This window comes from Betta splendens, chromosome 4 (assembly GCF_900634795.4).
Source record: "Betta splendens chromosome 4, fBetSpl5.4, whole genome shotgun sequence".
Lineage (NCBI taxonomy): Eukaryota > Metazoa > Chordata > Actinopteri > Anabantiformes > Osphronemidae > Betta > Betta splendens.
This window is the reverse complement of record NC_040884.2, coordinates 10,741,316-10,759,772: the sequence shown is the minus strand read 5'-3', so window position 1 is coordinate 10,759,772 and position 18,457 is coordinate 10,741,316. Positions and strand designations below refer to the sequence as shown.

General features: G+C 40.6%; 2 protein-coding genes across 3 annotated transcripts; one reads left to right on the top strand and one right to left on the bottom strand.

Annotated features, from left to right (window-relative positions):
• The first annotated feature begins 3,963 nt into the window (after positions 1-3,963).
• LOC114854127 (N-acetyllactosaminide beta-1,3-N-acetylglucosaminyltransferase 3-like) lies at positions 3,964-7,617 on the top strand. The gene is made up of 3 exons (XM_029148237.3): positions 3,964-4,179; positions 4,858-4,943; positions 6,491-7,617. The coding sequence occupies exons 2-3, from the start codon at positions 4,918-4,920 to the stop codon at positions 7,605-7,607; spliced, it is 1,143 nt and encodes a 380-aa protein (XP_029004070.1). The 5' UTR covers positions 3,964-4,179; positions 4,858-4,917; the 3' UTR covers positions 7,608-7,617.
• Positions 7,618-7,757: 140 nt separating this feature from the next.
• On the bottom strand, positions 7,758-17,740 carry jak3 (Janus kinase 3 (a protein tyrosine kinase, leukocyte)). Of its 2 annotated transcripts, XM_029148231.3 has the most exons (24): positions 17,639-17,740; positions 16,854-17,060; positions 16,178-16,295; positions 15,990-16,107; positions 15,720-15,865; positions 15,312-15,615; positions 15,082-15,204; positions 14,834-14,991; positions 14,633-14,744; positions 14,303-14,483; positions 13,850-13,974; positions 13,585-13,716; positions 13,409-13,496; positions 13,092-13,216; positions 12,597-12,735; positions 10,892-11,043; positions 10,549-10,699; positions 10,280-10,407; positions 10,018-10,207; positions 9,613-9,737; positions 9,367-9,539; positions 9,148-9,265; positions 8,941-9,054; positions 7,758-8,251 (listed from the first exon to the last, which is right to left on the bottom strand). In XM_029148231.3, the coding sequence occupies exons 2-24, from the start codon at positions 17,050-17,052 to the stop codon at positions 8,132-8,134; spliced, it is 3,339 nt and encodes a 1,112-aa protein (XP_029004064.1). In that variant the 5' UTR covers positions 17,053-17,060; positions 17,639-17,740; the 3' UTR covers positions 7,758-8,131. The 2 variants fall into 2 exon arrangements, 1 of the variants encoding a protein (XP_029004064.1); XR_003785731.2 differs by lacking the exons at positions 7,758-8,251; positions 8,941-9,054 and having other exon boundaries at positions 9,618-9,737.
• Between the last annotated feature and the right edge of the window lie 717 nt (positions 17,741-18,457).

Here is an 18,457-nt window from a genome sequence, read left to right as displayed (position 1 = left end):
GTAACCCTGATTTCTCGATGTTGGTACGGGCTACAATTTTCTTTACGTTGAATGCTTCTTTAATGCACCACACGGCAAGACAGTACGGCACATGTACACTTTTTTCTTTACGCCGCTCTCATCCAAGGGCGTCACCTTTTTCCTGTCCCCCGTCAACAAGGGCAGGTAGGAACTAATGTTAATTACAAATAAAATCACAGTAGCTGAAATGCCACGTTTCCCAAACATAAAATTAAAAAATAAAAAGGAATACTAACTACTGTAAGATTATACTACTACGATTTAAAAAAGTGAATAAGGATGATCTAGACCAGAGGTCTGCCACCGGTAACACCCACGTTTTAAATGAAAAAAACAAACACTGGAAGCTGCGGAGGGCGGCAATATTATATTATTTGAGAACAACACAAATGAAGACATAAAAGTCGGGGCTCAGGGGTTTAACATTTTATATTTTATTGACAGAAGATCGTAGCAATTAACAGCATACCTATTCAGTCCTCGTCCCCTTTATATGGAATACGAGCAACGATCAAACGAAAGCGTCATATTACGCCTTGTAAAACCATAAAAACTGTTCAGATCGTCAACAGATGATAAAACATTGTCAAGGCATCGACAAGGACAGCTAACTCGCTTTTCCCTGATTCAAACAGCTGCTGTAACTGAGAGCAACCCGTGCGGCATCACCGGTCAATCTGGAAACGTATTCATTGGTTTGGACGTTGTTCTGCCCGCTTTCATGTAGACACAGAACTCGTCAAAGCAAAAGAGCTCAGTGCAGCATTTATAAATCACATGTAAACGTTTTAATTTTTTTTTTTGTAAATAAAAATAATGTTTGCCCTGTTCAAACCTGGGGAATAAAAACGATTCTGATTGTGAAAGCAGCTGATCAACTTCGTTAGAACACATTTCATATGGTACAGTGAAAGGTACACTAACAACCCAACAACACTTTCATTCACCAGACGGACATGAAAGAGGAAATAACGAAATAAACAGCTGGTTAACTTCGTAGGAACACGGCTGTAGTAGGAACTGGTATATTTAGAAAACCCAATAAAGGTGTGTGAACTAGGGAAGAGACGGCAGCAGCGACTGAAGAGCGACTGAATAGAGTTGATGTCTTCCCCGCTGACAGGTGCATTCATTTGATAATGCACGTACCTTGGCTGACAGTTTAGTTGAAAAACACACTGAATCTTTATCAAACCATCCCTAAATAACATCTATGAACTGCAGTTTCTTCCTTGATTAACCATGATCATGGAAGAAGCGCAAATCTTCGCCAGTCCAAATTGTGCAATTAATACTGTGTTTACAACAAAGGTAATAAATAATATTAATAGTATTTTCATTTTAAAATGCACTGCATATTTTAAACGAATGTCGAAGTGCTACAAATAAATTAGACCAGAAAGCTACGATAAATACATACGTTTATTTTTGCAGAGTAAACGTATGTAGAACAAACTACTTGCTGCATTAATGAGTCTTAGACCTGCAGCTGATCACGCCGCCCGATGCTGCACAGTCTCCCACGGAGCTTTGTCCTGGAGCTGAAGTATTTCTCACCTGCTGATCGAGTAGTAGCAACACATTAGCATGTCTATGCGCCTCTACGGGGAGGGGAGGGATGAGAAGTTTGCCTTTGCGACTGTGAGCAAAAATGAGACAAACAAAAGTTTGGTCGAACTCAGATCCAAGTCATCTGAGTACGAAACACATCACATTTCATTCGATCTCGTGTTTCATTGAGCGACAGTCAGCTCTCTGCTACGACTGCTGCCCCGCGACCCGTCCACGGATGAGCTTCGATTAAAAAATAAAAACAGAGGTTTTTAGTTTTACGTTTTTCTCTAAACGAAAAAACAGTTTTAAATCCAATTCCGTGTGTTTTTCTTATTTTTTTTTCTCGGTTTATTGGTTTGTAAGGCGGTGCTTTTATTCAAATCTGTTTGTCGCCCATAGCAAGAGAAACGAGAAGCCGGTGAAGGTGGATGGATGGACGAATGGGAAATGAAAATGTTGAAACGTAACGGGCCAAATAAGTCACATCAGCCACTCATTCAGTTACAGTGACACGCACAGTCAAAACAAATTCTGCGCCACTCCCCCGTTCCTCTCGTAGCCTGCATTTGCACATCCATACATTTGTGTATTGGTCACTCTCTGTCTGGACACATGACTCCGAAACACGTCACGTGTTTGTGTAAGAGTTTGATGTCTCCACCAAATTATATGCAGAGGTAACGAGAGAACGACTTTCTGTGTTTTCCGTTTGTCTCTAAACAATAAAAACATATTAACTCCAATTCCGTGTCTTTTTGTAAAAAACAAATTTTTTTGCCTGGTTTATTGGGTTGTAAGGCGGTGCTTTGATTAAAATCCGTTTGCCGCTCATCGGAAGAGAAACGAAAACGCCGGTGAAAGTGGCTGGATGGACGGATGGGAAATGAAAACGTACACGGGCGGATCGAGTGCTCTCAGCCACTCAGTTACAATGACACGCACAGTCAAAACAAGTCAAACTGCAGTTCTACAGACACAGAGTAAACGCGTAGGAACAAACATGTTGCTGTAATGCGTCGCAATTTCTGGCGTCCTGTCAAAATTACGATCGACAACTGCTGTAAAACAAATTCCTATGATTATTACGGTTATTTACGTAAAATCTACGACTATTGGAAAACCTTCATTAACAAGTTGTGGAAGTTTAAAACCTAAATAAGCGGCTGTAGTCGCAGATGGACTGCGCTCTACGTCTTTACTTGCGCATTCAAATTATATTAATTCAACCGCGACGCATAATGTACAGATGACTATATCTGGTGTTTAAGGGCTATCGTCTCAGGGTGTCTGATCAAAACAACAATCTCTGTACAGGTGAGTTGAGGTAGAGGCAGAGACAGATCCAGATTGGGACAAACTTTATCTGCATGAGGATCAGCAACACAGACTTTGAGTATATGGGTGTGTGTGTGGTTTTCCTACAGTAGAAACAAATACTAAGTACTAAGAAATTATCAATAAACAGTTAAAGTACAAGACATGACTGAAGCCTGTTAATAACATATATGAAAGATATACAACATGACTTATAGAAGCTCTATTACACGGACACATTGAGAACAAGCAACAGTCTTAGAGGTCGCAGCACCGAAAGCTAGGCTACATGGCTAACGGTCAGTGTTCTGAACGTCACAGAATAATATACGAATACCTGCTATAGATAACTGAAAACTGGCGTCTCTGTACACAAACACCAACACAATAACTATCCAGTATAAACGACATTACTTACTTTATTAGACGCACACTGCTAAATATTCATAATGTCCGTGCAATGCAAATGCGTCTTCCAAAACAAGTCTCCGCTGACACAAGGAACACAGCTCTGGAGCGCCACCTACCGGCCAAAAACAAGAACCAACAGTACTAAACTAAAGTTAAACTACAATCTTTTGTACACATAATCATGGTATTATGTGAAGTCAATGTGTTGTATCGGATGTTAGAGCGGTGGGTGTGTACATATTTTTTAAGAGACGCCTTCTATTTAACGACACGAAAAAGCTGAGGAGAATGAAAACAAGAATGTGTTGCTGCTGTGGCGCTGCCTGTTTTAAACCACACAGAACAATTACAACTTTGCAGTGAACAGAAAACAGCTAAGCCATCAACAAGTTGTTGCCCTTCACACTCCCCATGTTTGAGCACACAACAGATACTTAATAGTAAAAACTAGGTCTGGTGTAATATATGTGTGTTACAGGTAGAAATGAACAGTCGGACCTCAGTTACGCTGTAGTGCTTTGGAGGCTTCTAATCAACGCTGCGCCACCTGGTGGTTAAAACGAGACTAGCGTCCTGATTTTTTTCAGCCGGCTGCAGGATTAAAAATCTTTAGTCAGCGACGCACTCGCTGCGCCGTGGCGACGCGTCGGTACTGCAGTAAAAAAGCTAGTCACTTTGAACCGCTACCACTGTATTTGAAAATATTTATAATTTGTTTTCAAACACCAAAACATGACACTAATTGGCATTTCTTACTTAGAAACACTAAGTAGGTGGATAATAGCTATTGGTGAGCCACACAGACTGGGCGGTACCTGTGGTGAGGTACCTATTAGACATAATGACTGGAGCTTCAGTAAACACAGGATGATACTACAGGTAAGAAGCCAACACACACTGCTTTATTAACCAACTTTGGGTAAAGTAGTTTAACCATCGGCAACTAACAGACGAAGTGAAAGACTTTAAGGTTTTGACATGTTCAATTATTTTTGTCGTCTTCTGTTTTCGACGTGATTGCAAACCTTATCAGAAAACACCAAAAAGGTTAACAATCAGGTCGAAATACCAAGTGCAGACAATAAGAATTATTCAATCATTTGATGTTAATCATTTAAATTTTTTTATTTAAAAAGACAGACTCAAATTGCTGCATAAGCCTACACTTTATGTAATCTACTTATAGATATATTTAATAGATGTAGTTGCTGGATTAAAATATAAAATGGATCTATTAGTTTTAGAAATCTGATTTATTAGTTATTCCAGTTGACTCTCATGCAAACATCTAAGAACAAAGATGTGCTGATGTAAGTGGCGCAGACGAATATGTTCATTCTAAATGTTATAAAATAAATTGTTTTGTCTTTATCCACCAAATTTCTCACAAAATTACCAGATGACTGACTAAAATATTAACATTTTACCATAGTTAAATTTGACCATATTTGTAGTGAAGATTATTTTCATCACCCTTGGCAAAACTGGTTCAGCTACAGTGTGTATGTGCAAATGGCTCCTTTAGGAGGCTTGTTTAATGAAAATGAATGTGTGCAGACCAGAAGAACCCTGGGCCAGGAAGTGAAGTGATCTGACTTTTTAAACAAAACATCCAGGATGCAGCCAAGACTCAAAATGATAAGGTGAGTAACAGGTGTGTTGAATACTAAGAGGCAACTTACAGTACTGTGACTCCATGGGTGGAGGAGGGATGGGAGTGATTTCCGTCACCTGCATGCGATCCTGAGAAGAAAGACTGTACTTGACATTGGGCCAATTTGAAATCATACATTCAAGTTCTTGGCAACAACTGAGGCACTCCTCCCTAAAGGGCAGGAAGTGATTAGTGCAGAAGACAAGTCTTGTCAACAACTACAACAACAACAGGATATGCAAAAATCAAACATCCTGTCCTTAATATTCCAAGCAAATATGGGATAGGTCAGAGTCAATGAAAGAAAAACTCATAATAATAACTCTATCAGTTATAACAGGTATAGTAATTCAAATTAAATGTCTAGTAATGTGTGAAAGTGTATTATATACAATGGGGCAAAAAGTATTTAGTCAGCCATCGATTGTGCAAGGTATGCTATAAGAGACAGACATGTGGAAAAAATCCATGAAATTACATTTTAGGATTTTTAAAGAATTTATTCATGAATTCCTGCATGAAATAAGTATTTGGTCAATAACAGACGTTCCACTCAATACTTTGACCTCTGTCATTGTCGACAAAGGTTATAATACAAATGTTTCCTATAGGTCTACAGCAGGTTTGCACACACTGTTGCTGGTATTGTGGCCCATTCTTCCACGCAGATCTCCTCTAGAGTAGTGATGTTTTGGGGTTGTCACTCGGCAACGCAGGCTTTCAGCTGCCTCCACAACATTTCTATAGGGCTGAGGTCTGGAGACTGGCTGGGCCACTCCATGACCTTGAAATGCTTCTTATGGAGCCACTTCTTCGTTGCCTGGGTGGTGTGTTTAGGATCATTGTTATCCTGGAAGACCCAGCCGCGTCTCATCTTCAATGCTCTCGCTGATGGAAGGAGGTTTTTGCTCAAATTATGGTCCCGTTCATTTTTTTCCTTGACATGGATTAGTCGTCCTGTTACCTTCATACAATACTTAAGGAATTTATGAATAAATTCTGTAAAAGAAAATGTGATTTTCCAGATTTAATTTTCACATTTTGCCACATTATAAGCGGGAGAACTTGCCCAATCGCTGGCTGACTAAATACTTTTAGACATTATTTTAGACATAATTACATTATGGATCCCCAAAGGAAATGACTTTCTCTGCATTTAACCCATACTCATACAAGGAGTAGCAGAGAGCAGCCACACAAGGGGGCGCTCGGGGAGCTAGTGTGATGTGACTTGCTCAGGGCCAAGCCTGGTGGGATCAGCTGGGTGCAGCAAATGCTCAACCCCCTGATCCACGCAGCCACCTTTACATTCCCAAAACAAGTTAAGCAAGCTGCGATACAGCAAACAGACACACAGTAACAAGTACACAATAAAAAGTACAAGTATAGTACACATGGAAGACAGTAGCACACAGTACAACTGGAAACTTGCTGGGATTTTTTTATGGACACATCAGACCTCATTGTATCATATTAACATGCTTTAGACTGAAATAAAGATGTAAATGGGCTAAGAGGAATTTTTTTTTGATACAGGATTCCGTGGAAATGGAAAAAAGGAGCTACAACTTTCTTGGTGGTGGGACTTTTTGGCCTGTTGGCCTTTGAACTTCGTAAAAGTTTATTACAGCATGAAACAGATTACCTTCATGTAAATTTAATAGAGGACATCAGAAAAGTAAGACAGTCCTTCAAAAATAACTCCTATGTGTTCACCTGGCCAAGATGTGAACAGAATACTTCAGCTGCAAAAATCACAAACTTCAGCTCATTTCCTGGTCCCATGAAAGACTTTCTCTACTACAGACACTGTCGCCATTTCCCCATGTTTCTGGATGTTCCTGACAAATGTGGAGGAGCTTCTCAGTCTGCAGAAGTCTTCCTTCTACTGGTCATCAAGAGTTCCCCTGTGAACTACGACCGCAGAGAGGTGCTGCGTAAAACCTGGGCTGAGGAGAGAGAACAGAACGGTGTGTGGATCCGAAGGCTGTTTATCTCAGGAACCATGGATTCTGGTAAAGAGAAGGAACGACTGAACAAACTGCTGGAACTGGAGCATCGTGAGCACAATGACATCCTCCAGTGGGACTTTAGTGACACTTTCTACAACCTGACCTTGAAGCAGATCCTCTTCCTGGAATGGATGGAAAGAAACTGTCCAAAGGCACGTTTCCTGTTAAATGGTGATGATGACGTCTTTGCCAACACAGACAACATGGTCCAGTATCTTCAAGCCCTTGAAGACAATGATGGGAGCAAACATCTGTTTACTGGCCAGCTAAATGTGGGGATGGTCCCTGTTAGATCATGGAGCAAGTATTTTGTCCCAGTTCAGGTGCATGAGGCAGATAAGTTCCTCCCTTACTGTAGTGGTGGAGGCTTTCTCCTGTCTGGCTACACAGCGATGGTCATATACAATATATCCCAGTCCATCACCCTTTTTCCCATCGATGATGCTTACATGGGCATGTGTCTGAGTAAAGCAGGGCTGGAACCCAGTAACCATGTGGGTGTGAGGGCTGCAGGACTCCCCAACAACATGGACAGACATGATCCTTGCGTTCATAAGGGGCTTTTACTGGTTCACAAATTCCCTCCATCTCACTTGTATCTTCTGTGGAACAGTATACATGACCCCAAGCTGAAATGTTGAAATGTCAACACTAAACAGTAACAGGCTACTGGCGATGTACTAGATGTAACAAAAAAGTAATACACCAAAACTAATAGGGGCTATCACCACAGACATGGACACAGACTCTCGGCAGTGGCTATTTGTTTATATATTATTACTCTGTGACAGTTGGGTGTCTCATGATCTTTTATTTCCTTCAATTCTTTTGACAGTATTTTCTTGAGTATTTAATGTTACTTTAATTTGATTTATCACAGTGGTACAACAATATAAATAACTCAACTTTATTTATAAAGCCCTTTAAAAACAGCCTTGGCTGACCAAAGTGCTGTAAGAGCTAAAGAATCTGTAATGTTAAATATATATTTAGCCTTGTAACATAAGGCTGTAAGAGCTGTAAGAGCTACAGAATCTGTAATGTAAAATATATATTTAGCCTTGTAACATAAATCTTCAATAAAGTAGCATCTTTAAACAAACTGATAAAGCGGAATTCAGGGGAAATCCAGTTTGTGATCCAAGTTGTCTTCCGTAATGTCTTGTCAGCCTTTAGGATTCTCTCTCTCATCCTGCATGACAGCTTCTATTTGGTTTCCCAGGTTGGAGAAACTTGGCCTCTCATCAAAGTCGTACGCCCAGCACTGCTGCATCAAGTTGTATACCTAGTGTAACAAAAATGATATCAATATTTACTGTAGTACCACAGTGTGGCAATTACAATAACCAGGTGTGAACATGGAGGTCAAAAAATATTTATTAATACCCCAACTGCAAAGGAAAGGTTTTTTTAGGTGTGACATTTCTGTCCTCCGGCCTGAAGGTGGCGCCTTGGGTCTTCTTTCAGTTTTGTTTTGTTTTTGTTTTTTTGTTGGCCTTGTGTCACTTCCTGTCTGTGTTTGATTGTTTGATTATGCTATTCACTTACACTTAAGTATTTCCCTTATCATTTCACATTTATTGATGTTACAGGTTTGTTCTCTGTAAGTCTTCTCCAGTTATGTTTCTGTGTAGTGTCTTTAATATTTCCCAGTATGTGGGGTCGTGCATTTGGGGCCCTCCTCCAGTTCATTAGTCAGTCTGGCCTTCTCCATTGTTGAGCAGACTAGCATACTGTGTTTAGCATATTTACAGTGAGAGATTGAATAGTTCTGTTTGCTCTGACCATTGGCTCTATGTTTGGTCAACCCAGTGTCTTTAGATTTCCTGATGTGGGGCTGCAAAGCAAATGTTAAATATCCCTCTGGTGGCCAAAATATTTCCTTTGTGTATAGTGAGATGCCTTTAAGAGCAGATTGTAACATTGTAATTTAATAATTTTGGAGTCCTCTATACTAAATCACAGAATACATACCCTGGGGGGGCAGTGTGGGGGAGGGGGCAACCTCCAGTGATTCTTCAGAATGTTTGCCAGATGCATAGAAATAGAAGCACTGTGCATGCCGTGACCCAGCTCCTGCATACAGAGCTAAAACAGCGACAAGAAGTACATAATAAACCATTCCTCATTTCTATAATAAAAGCTCTTGACATGTTGCCCATATGTGTCTGGAATCCTTACCCTTTTTGGGTTTAAGTTCATGTCACAGTAGGAGAAGAGCTCATGAAGAACTATTCCAAAACTCCAGACATCTGACTTGTGGGAGAACCTGGACTCACTGATAGACTCTGGTGCGTACCTGCATCAAATGAATGGTACCATCAGACCTGCAGGGATCTAATGCAACATGGCCCTCATTTAAAGCATGGTTAGCACTCAAGCGCTAAACAGGAGCTATACCAGAAGATGGGGCTCTCTCCAGGCTTTGTGACGCGATAGTACTCCTTATCAAAAGGAATAATCTTGGTCAACCCAAAATCAGCTATTTTCACCAGCGTGTCACTGGCCACAAGGATATTTCTGGCTGCAAGGTCTCTGTGCACATAACGCCGGGTCTGCAGGTACTCCATCCCCTGGAACATGAGGACGTAAGAAAAAGGTAATAATTGTGGAATAAAGAGTATAAATTGCATGTTTGACTCTCACCTTACAGATCTGAGAGGCAAAGAGCAGCATTCTCCTGACATTGACGTTGTGCCGGTTATTCTCCATGTAGCCAATCAGGCTGCCGTATGGATGGTATTCCATTACCAAGCTCATACTGAGGCGACCTGGATTCAAAGGAGAAACATTTTCAGGCATTGTATGTTGTCCAAATGTATTTTGGTTCAGTCACCCGACGTTCTTTCATTTCTTAAATGAGTTTCTACAAATTCAATCATAACCCAGGATCATGTTTGGCCTATGTGACTGAGTGCAGCCCTGTGGTCCTGGTAATCATGCCATTATGTTTCCATGCCTACATCCCCCTTCTGAAGTTGACACACTTCATATGAGTTAGAGGAGATGCCAGTAAAGTAAATAGACGACTTGCGCTGGATATTTAGTCACCCATGCTGTAGCAGACTCCTCTGTACTTGACGATGTAGTCGCAGTGCAAAGCGCTGAGGGTGTTGACCTCCTTCTGGAAGTCCTCCAGGGTTGACTGCTTGTTGGGCTGCAACTTCTTCACAGCCACCAACTCTCCAGTATTATCACCCAGTGGGTCATAACGACAAAGTTCAACACTTCCAAAGTTTCCCTGCAAAGTTTCAAGTTAGAAAAATTCTGTGAAGTTTTGCTGTACAGAGATACGGAAGAAAAAACAACATACTTTTCCTAATGGAGAGATGTAACATAGATGTCGCTCCTCATACAACATTTGGTCATGCTGAGGCAGGTCGAATGCTCGCCACACAGGGCTCTGTGTGACGGGCTCTGTGGCATGTAGTATCACATAGTCTGCCGAGAAACAACAACAAACTTTATCCTTTAATTGTGATTGGATATAAATCAGTTTGTAAATATCTATCTGTCACTTTTTTGAAAACAGTTGCCCAACTCACAAAATTTGACGTTAGGCTTATCAGTGTGCATCATTACCTGAAGTGATCAGACTGTTGAGCTGACGGATTATACTGCGACATGATGGTCTGAAGGCTGCCTGGTATTCCATACACTGGCTGATCAGATCAGCGAGCTCTGTCCACTGGGACGGAGGCAGCTGCTGAAAACGCTCATAAAACTGCTGCTTCTACACAGAGGTCAGAAACACACAGAGCCACATATGTTTTCATTCATTATGTGCATTTCACTTTTCCAGTCCTGCCAGAGATGAACACACAATGTATTAAAAAGTGAATAATCTAAACCTGTTTTTACGCAATATTAAGATAACATGGTAATTTTCTCTTTGTTTGACTTATCAATAGAAAAGAAGAACTACCCTGTTCAGGTCCCAGCCTTTCAGTGGAGCATTTCCATTGTTGAAGATTTCCCACACAGTGGCACCAAAACTCCACTTGTCGCACTCCAGGGTCAGGTTTTCTGGTGCATCAAGCACCTCAGGAGCCACCCAGGGGACTCTGTCCAGGATCACTGAAGGAATCCACATATTTCAATTGAAAAGAGCATCGAAGTACAAACAGGTAGTACAGTACGCTCATGTGGCTTGATCAGATGATGATAATAATAATAATAATAATAATAATAATAATAATAATAATAATAATAATAATAATAATAATAGATTTTATTTGTAACGCACTTTTCATTCATTGAATTGCAAGTGCTAACAGTAAAAAAAGATGAAAGAGGTATGAAACTATCAATTAAAATGTCAACAATTATAAACTTTCTTAAATAAAAAGGTTCCTTAAGTTGACTTAGTCCAGGCTCGTTAAGGCTCTCAGGTGGACAGGAAGGCAATTCCAGAGGTGTGGTACAACTGAGCAGAAGTCTTGGTCCCCTATAGTATAAATCCTGGTGAATGGGACTTTGAGGAGCATGCTTTCCTGAGGATCTGAGAGTGCGGTTGGAAAGAGTTAGCGTGATCAGCTCTTATATATGGCGGTGCCTGACCGATGATAAAATTATGGGTTAACAGCAGGATTTTGTATTCAATCTGGGACAAGACAGGAAGCCAGTGCAGTTGTGAAGATCCTGTGTATCTGTGCATTATTGCTCAAGGTATTGTGGTTACAATAAATGTTCTGTGTGTGTTTATTAGACACATTATGGTAGACTGAAACATCTTTTATATTATGTCCCAAAAAGCACCTGTGTACTGTATGTGACGTGCTACTGCGATGGGTGAACAGAGCCGATGGATTGAACGCATTCTTTCCAGAGATAAACGGACATTGGCCATGAACATGAAATAAAGTTCATGGCCAAAGAGTTCACTTATTCTTTCCACACAGACCACACAGGAGTAGCTGAGCTCAACAGCAATGATTGGAGGATGGGAATGGTGTTAAAATTTTCTGTTTTCTGTTTTGGACTGTTTTTGGATATATTGTAATTTCTTATTTTTTTGGCAGGGATCCCAACAAAAAGCCCATTACAATAGGACAAGTTTCTCTGCATCTGGAAGGGTTAGGAGAGGGCTGAGTTTGGAGATACTTCATAGATGGTAGAATGTCTTACACAGGTTTTTTATGTGTTCGCTGAAGGTAAACTTTGGGTCTAACCAAACCCATAGGTTGGTGACTGAGGGGTAGAGAGTGATAGCCTGGCTGTTCAAAGCATACTGAGATGTGGAAGAGGAGAGGATCTGATGATGAGGTACCAATAAGGAGTGCGTCAATTTTACTGCTGTTAAGCTGTAGACAGTTGTTCATCCATGCCTTTATCTCCTCAAGGCATGCAGTGAGGTGCAAGTAGGGTTCATAGGGCTTGGGGAAGTTTTATGTAAAGCTGCATGTCATCAGCATAACAGGGGAAGACCAGCCGTCTGTTGATAATGCATCAAGGGGTAGCATGTAGATGATAACACCACAAGTTGAGCATCCTGGATTTACATTCTCCCATCATGACATATTCCGACCTGTCAGACAGGTAGGACTAGAACGGTATAAATAGTACTGTATGATCCAGTCATGAAGGGAAATGTCCAAATGGACCTGAAGGATCAGGTGTGTTTTCTTTACCATCCTTGCCCAGCATGGCCACACTGATGCCTGGGTCACTCAGCTTGATGAAGGGAGAGTTGCCCTGTGTCGTGTCACCTTCTCTGGCAAGCAGCAGATTTTTGGTGCAGATATTTCCATGAACTATGTTTTTCCCTTCCTGCAAGAATGTTAGACAGACACAGACTTAGCACAGAGTACTGTGCTGTTGACACTGGCCTATGACTGGGGACATTTCTGACTTAGGTCAAACAAAGTTAAGAAAACTCTGGGTCAATAACCAACCTGGTTTCTATGAAGAACGTAAACTCTGCTTTACAATGCTAAAATAACACATTATTAAAGTATAATCTGTTTCACTGTTTATAGATAAGTGTAATACATGACATTTTCTGGACTAAAATAGTGGATGTTTGAGATTTGAAGTGTTTGTTTCTCAACCTTTAACCTTAGTTTCCTAAAACTGAAATACCTCCAGGTCGTTCTCTCTACTGTACATCAGAAAGTGTGTCTCACCAGAAAGTTGAGGGCAGATGCGAGTTGTTTAGCTACATCAAGTTTCCAGCTCACTGACATAGATCTTCCTCTTTTCAAGTAGAGGTCAAGAGCCCCATACTTGACAAACTCCTGCACCATGATGTCTGAAAAGCACAGTGAGGTTTGTTTTAACAGCTGTACTTCAAACCCAAAGCTCAGTCAGTCCAAAATGTTCAGAACAGTAACCGAGCTGAGGTCACATGGGGACATAACAGTAACTTCTCTGCTTCATCAAGCTCATGAGCAAACTGTGAATAAGACTACAACAACAATGGGAATGCAATGTTTAAACCTACTTTTTACGCCATGAACACAGACGCCATAGACATGGAGGAGGTGCTTATGTGAAATCTGGCTCATCAAGCTGGCAGCTTCAAAGAAAGACTAAGACAAATGGTAAAAACAAAACGAGGAGTTCAATGCGCAGTCGACAAATATCGACACGTTTAGTACCTTTTAAACAACAACACACCTCCCAGCAGTTCTTGTGAACAACATCCAGCTCTTTTAGTAGAACATCTGTCACATGTTTGTCTCCATCATGAACATCTGTTTTGGAGCCTTTAAAGATTCGAGTGAAGGATCCCTGACCCAGGCTGTCCTCCTTTAAGAGGAGAATAGAGAAGCCTTGCTTAAGTGGAACAATATTTCAGTACCAGCATAGTACGTTTACATTTGAACAGTGATTTCTATTGTCAAAAGCAGTGTTACAATTGAAGTCATTTTTACACTCTCACCCATTTTAGGTCTTCATATTTGATCATGTGGAACTGGATATGACTGAATTTGTTTCTCTCAGGAGTCGGAGACCCATGGGCTTCTACAGAGGTGCCGTTCCGTATGATGGTGAGATTTGTACGCTCTGCAGAACAGAACAGAAAAGAACAGAAAACACCCCCATAGCATCTACCATCCAGTTTCAGGCCCAGGACAAAGCACAACAAAATTCCTAGAACAGATTCTGAAATGCTTGATAAACACCTGCCCTGGTCTTGAGATCAAGATAACTTGAACCAGAGTAAAATGATTTGCAGCATGAATGAATCATTGCTCTTAACCTCCTCTATGCATGTGACCTTCTTGAAAACAATGAAAGTGAATTTATTCACAGATTATTACTAGATGCACTACCACTATATGCAGGTAAATAATGCTTCTGTAATGAAATCGCAGTGGTGGTGGACACATACCTTTGGCTCTTGGTGGACAGCAGCGGCCTAACTTGACGGGGACGTCAGCCAACAGTAGTTTGGTGTGTTGATAATATCTAGTGAGCTCTCGCAGACTGGAAAATGTTTTCTGGACACCAGGGAGACTGCAGTGCTGATTCTTTATTATCAGACAGTCTTTATAATCAAGTCCGAGTGGGGTCTGTGAATATATATAAAGTAAACAAAGTAAAACCAGATTGTGATATACACTTTTGTTTGTGTGCCGCTAAATTCGGGAGTATAATAAATAGAGTATAATCTGCATAAACTTGCCTAAAAATATAATGTTACATCAACACAAAGTTTTACCTGAACGCAAACAGTGAGGAAAAAGTTGTCATAGTCTTTTGGACTCTGCCGCAGAAGGAATGAACCACCTTTACATCCTGACTTTTTCAGTTTGTTGACAGCAAACTCTGATCTGAGTGAGGAATGAATATAATTAATATCTAAAGACAGACAGACAGCTTTTTCTATAGATATTAAGGTTTGTATTTGATAAGAACTCACGTGATCGGGCCATGACTGTGGTTCTTTATGCTCTCTAGAATACTTGGTGGAGCAATGTCTTGGCAGAAGTAGTGGCTGGAGTCTGTGGTCAGCCTGAAGTAGCCATCAACAAGAGACACAAATGAAAATGCTTCTTTGAGGCTCTGGAATCTGGCTTCCTGTGGAAATAGCAAAGAACACGTTTTGTTAAATGAGAAAAAAATGAAATGTAGTGATGTTTGAGGTGGAATCTAGAGTGGGTCCTTTACCAGGCATCTGTCATCTTTGCGGGTTATTGTCACCAGTCTGCTGTCTTGTGGAACCTGCTCATGACACAGCCTCTTTATGTTAATGTCTGTGATTTCTTGGAAATCACAGAAAGTCTGCCACTCCTGGAAAACAGGACAGAGTTCACGTTCACGGCACCATCCTGAAGGTTCGACTAACTAACCCACTGTAATCCGTGCTGCAGAGTTAATTAACTTCATCTTGTTCTTACCAGGGCACTGTCTGGATTAGAACTCCCAGCGGTGTGAATTCCAGTTTCCCCAGTTACCCGTATGAGAGTGAACGTCGACTTTGACTGCGGAGCCAAAGAATCCACTTGGAAGGTTTCGGTTCCTAGAGTCGGGACAATGTCAGCCAGTTCAATCAGGTACTTGACCTTCAAGCTGCACTCATCCACAGAGCAGTTTCCAATTTTCTTTAAGAAACGCTTGAGGGTGTTTCTGATTCGATAGCGATCCAAACGGTTCCGTTTCTGAATTTCATGACGATGTGATTTAGGAAGACAGGACTTGTAGCTGTAAAGGAAAAGTATATCATTGGGCGTGATGACTGATAGCTATTCTTGGATTTTGAAATATTTGTTTGTTGTTTGCAAAAATGTTATCCAATTGATAAAGACCTGACACTTTTGCAGAGTTCTCTGACACTCTGATGCCGTTCTTTAGCCATTCTCCACAAATCCAGTACAGCAAGGCCAAGGCATTCTTCCTGGGCACTTAAAGGTGGAGAAACACCTGCTTCGCTGGCGATAAAGTCACTTCGTAGCTGTGCAAAAAGACATCAATGAGTACAGATGAACACCAAATGTAACGTTGACTGATAAAGACAAAATAATGTCACATTGTCTAATAAATGTTACATTGATCATGTCACATATTTTTCACTTTACTTGAGCAAAGAGATAATCAATGACACAGCAGTCAAGCACTGGGTTGACTCTGTCTCTGGTCAGACTGTAGCGATAGGACGTTTTCGCTCCTTGCCCAAACCAGTTTCCAAAGAAAAACCTGAAAAAAATTTGGATGTGAGAACTTTGATTGGCACAATTGTTAGGCTCTGCAAAAGTCCTGACTCTACCTGACTCTGAAGTGGACTTGTAGGTTTTCTTCCGTGTTGAACACGTGTGATGGAGGATACCAGAATGAGAGATCTGCAGACTCCAGACCAAAAAGGCTTTGGTACACCGGTAGGATTCCTGCAGAAAGCAATATCTTTTATCATTTGGACCACATGGACATAGCTGCCTTTAATAAATATAGAAACCAAACTAAACAGCGGAATATGCTTCACAATAGAATGACTGTATAAATTAACCCTCTGGCTTTGTCAAAGTTTACCATCCTTTCAACTCGTTTGTGGCCAAAAATGAGACACAATAAGACTGAGCTGTGTTTTATTTTAAAGTTGTTTTTAGGTTTTTTGCTACTTTTGCAACCTTTGCTGCATATATATGTATATATACCACATTTTATATATATATATATATATATAAATGTATATATATGTACACACGTGTGTGTGTGTGTGTGTGTGTGTGTGTGTGTGTGTGTGTGTGTGTGTGTGTGTGTGTGTGTGTGTGTGTGTGTGTGTGTGTGTGTGTGTGTGTGTGTGTGTGTGTGTTTACTGATTGTTTCAAGAGCAGCGGGGTGTGCAAACAATAGTATATTGGTCTTTGCAGACAAAAATACTTGATGTATGAGCTGAAACTGAAAATGAAAAGATCTAATAAAAGTCCACACTATTTCACACCTACCACATTTTTTCCCTGCTTGGATGCAGACTTGTTCAGCCGAGATCTGACCAGATGAAATGTGTACCGTTGTTGTGCCTTTTGTGGCAGGGAAGTAGTAAAGGTGGACTTGTAAGCTAGGACCGGTGCTTGAGCTGGACCGCTGGCTGCCTCCCCTGTCTCTGTTCATCAGCGGGGCCGATTCCTCCTCGCTAAGATCCATGGGTGCGTCTGAGGGCAACCGCAATAAAACAAGAGAATCGTACAGTGGAAGTCAAGGAGAAGTGAAATCTAAGGGTTTATTTCAGCTGCCTCGAGTGTGTATTTATATCCTGTGTAGAAACTGGTGAGTTAAGGAAATTCAACTTGCTGTGTCTCTTTCTCACGGCATGTCTGAAAGGGACAGTAAGTCACCCATGTAATGTTATAATTATAGTTTATGACTGTTGTGGGGATTCCCAGCATATGATGCTAATACTCATCATGTTGCGCTACGGTAGAATCAGGAACATGTGTAAAACGTGATGATCTGATCTGTTTACTTTCATTTGAGAGATTATCGTCATCTAGAATAAAAACAATGCAACAGAATTTAACAAACCTTCAATTTTTAAACTAATTTAGAAAAGCACCTGTCGTCACAGAAGGTTGCTGCTGGATAGAAAAGGCAGCTATCAGCTACTGAGGTACAAAGCGCTCTCCACACAAATAACACAAATGTTGTGGTTTTGAAATGGCCCTTTTCAACACAAAGCAACAGGTTTAATAAACGTCTAAAAACGACTAAATATAATACTGTTGTTGATTACCTTTACATTTGGATGTCGAAAGTCGACGTCGTCACGATTTGTTCCTGTCAACAAGGACGTACTTCACTTCTGGTTTTCACTGCGTATGTGTGTGTGTGTGTGTGTGTGTGTGTGTGTGTGTGTGTGTGTGTGTGTGTGTGTGTGTGTGTGTGTGTGTGTGTGTGTGTGTGTGTGTGTGTGTGCCTGCACTCTGACAGGAAGTTCTATAGGATTTCCTGAATTAGACAAGCAGATGTGATGACAATCAACAGTTTGACGTCTGTATTGTATGAGTTCAACACGGACAAAATTCACAACTAAAATGTAAAGTTCAAAGTGCTGTAACCAGGAGTCAATACATAATTCACTTGTCTAACGTAAAGTAAAGTAAACAACACAAATATCGTTAAGTATGTGACCTACTTGAAGAATCATTTTGTCATCCTGACTCATTAATGCTCTACTCTGTGAAAGAATATCATAAAAAGCCAAGCTTGTGTGCAGTGTTTATATTAGTCTGAACTTTTTCACTTCTTTCACCCACAATAGCAATAATTAAAAAAAAACTATACAAAAAAATTTAAAATTCTAATTACTTTACACTTCACAAAACCTAAACAAAACAACAACTCTTATGAAATCCAACTGTGAATACCCAGAATGAAACATCCCATATTAAATGATAGACTTTCTATATTGAAAGCAAAGCAAAGTAGTATCATTAAAGGAAAAGAGAAGCAGCTGACAACTGTGGTTTCCATGTTGAGCAATGAGTGTCTTGTTTCAGGTGAAAAAAGACCACTGGGTTCATGTAACAAGCAATGTTCTCTATTACGATCC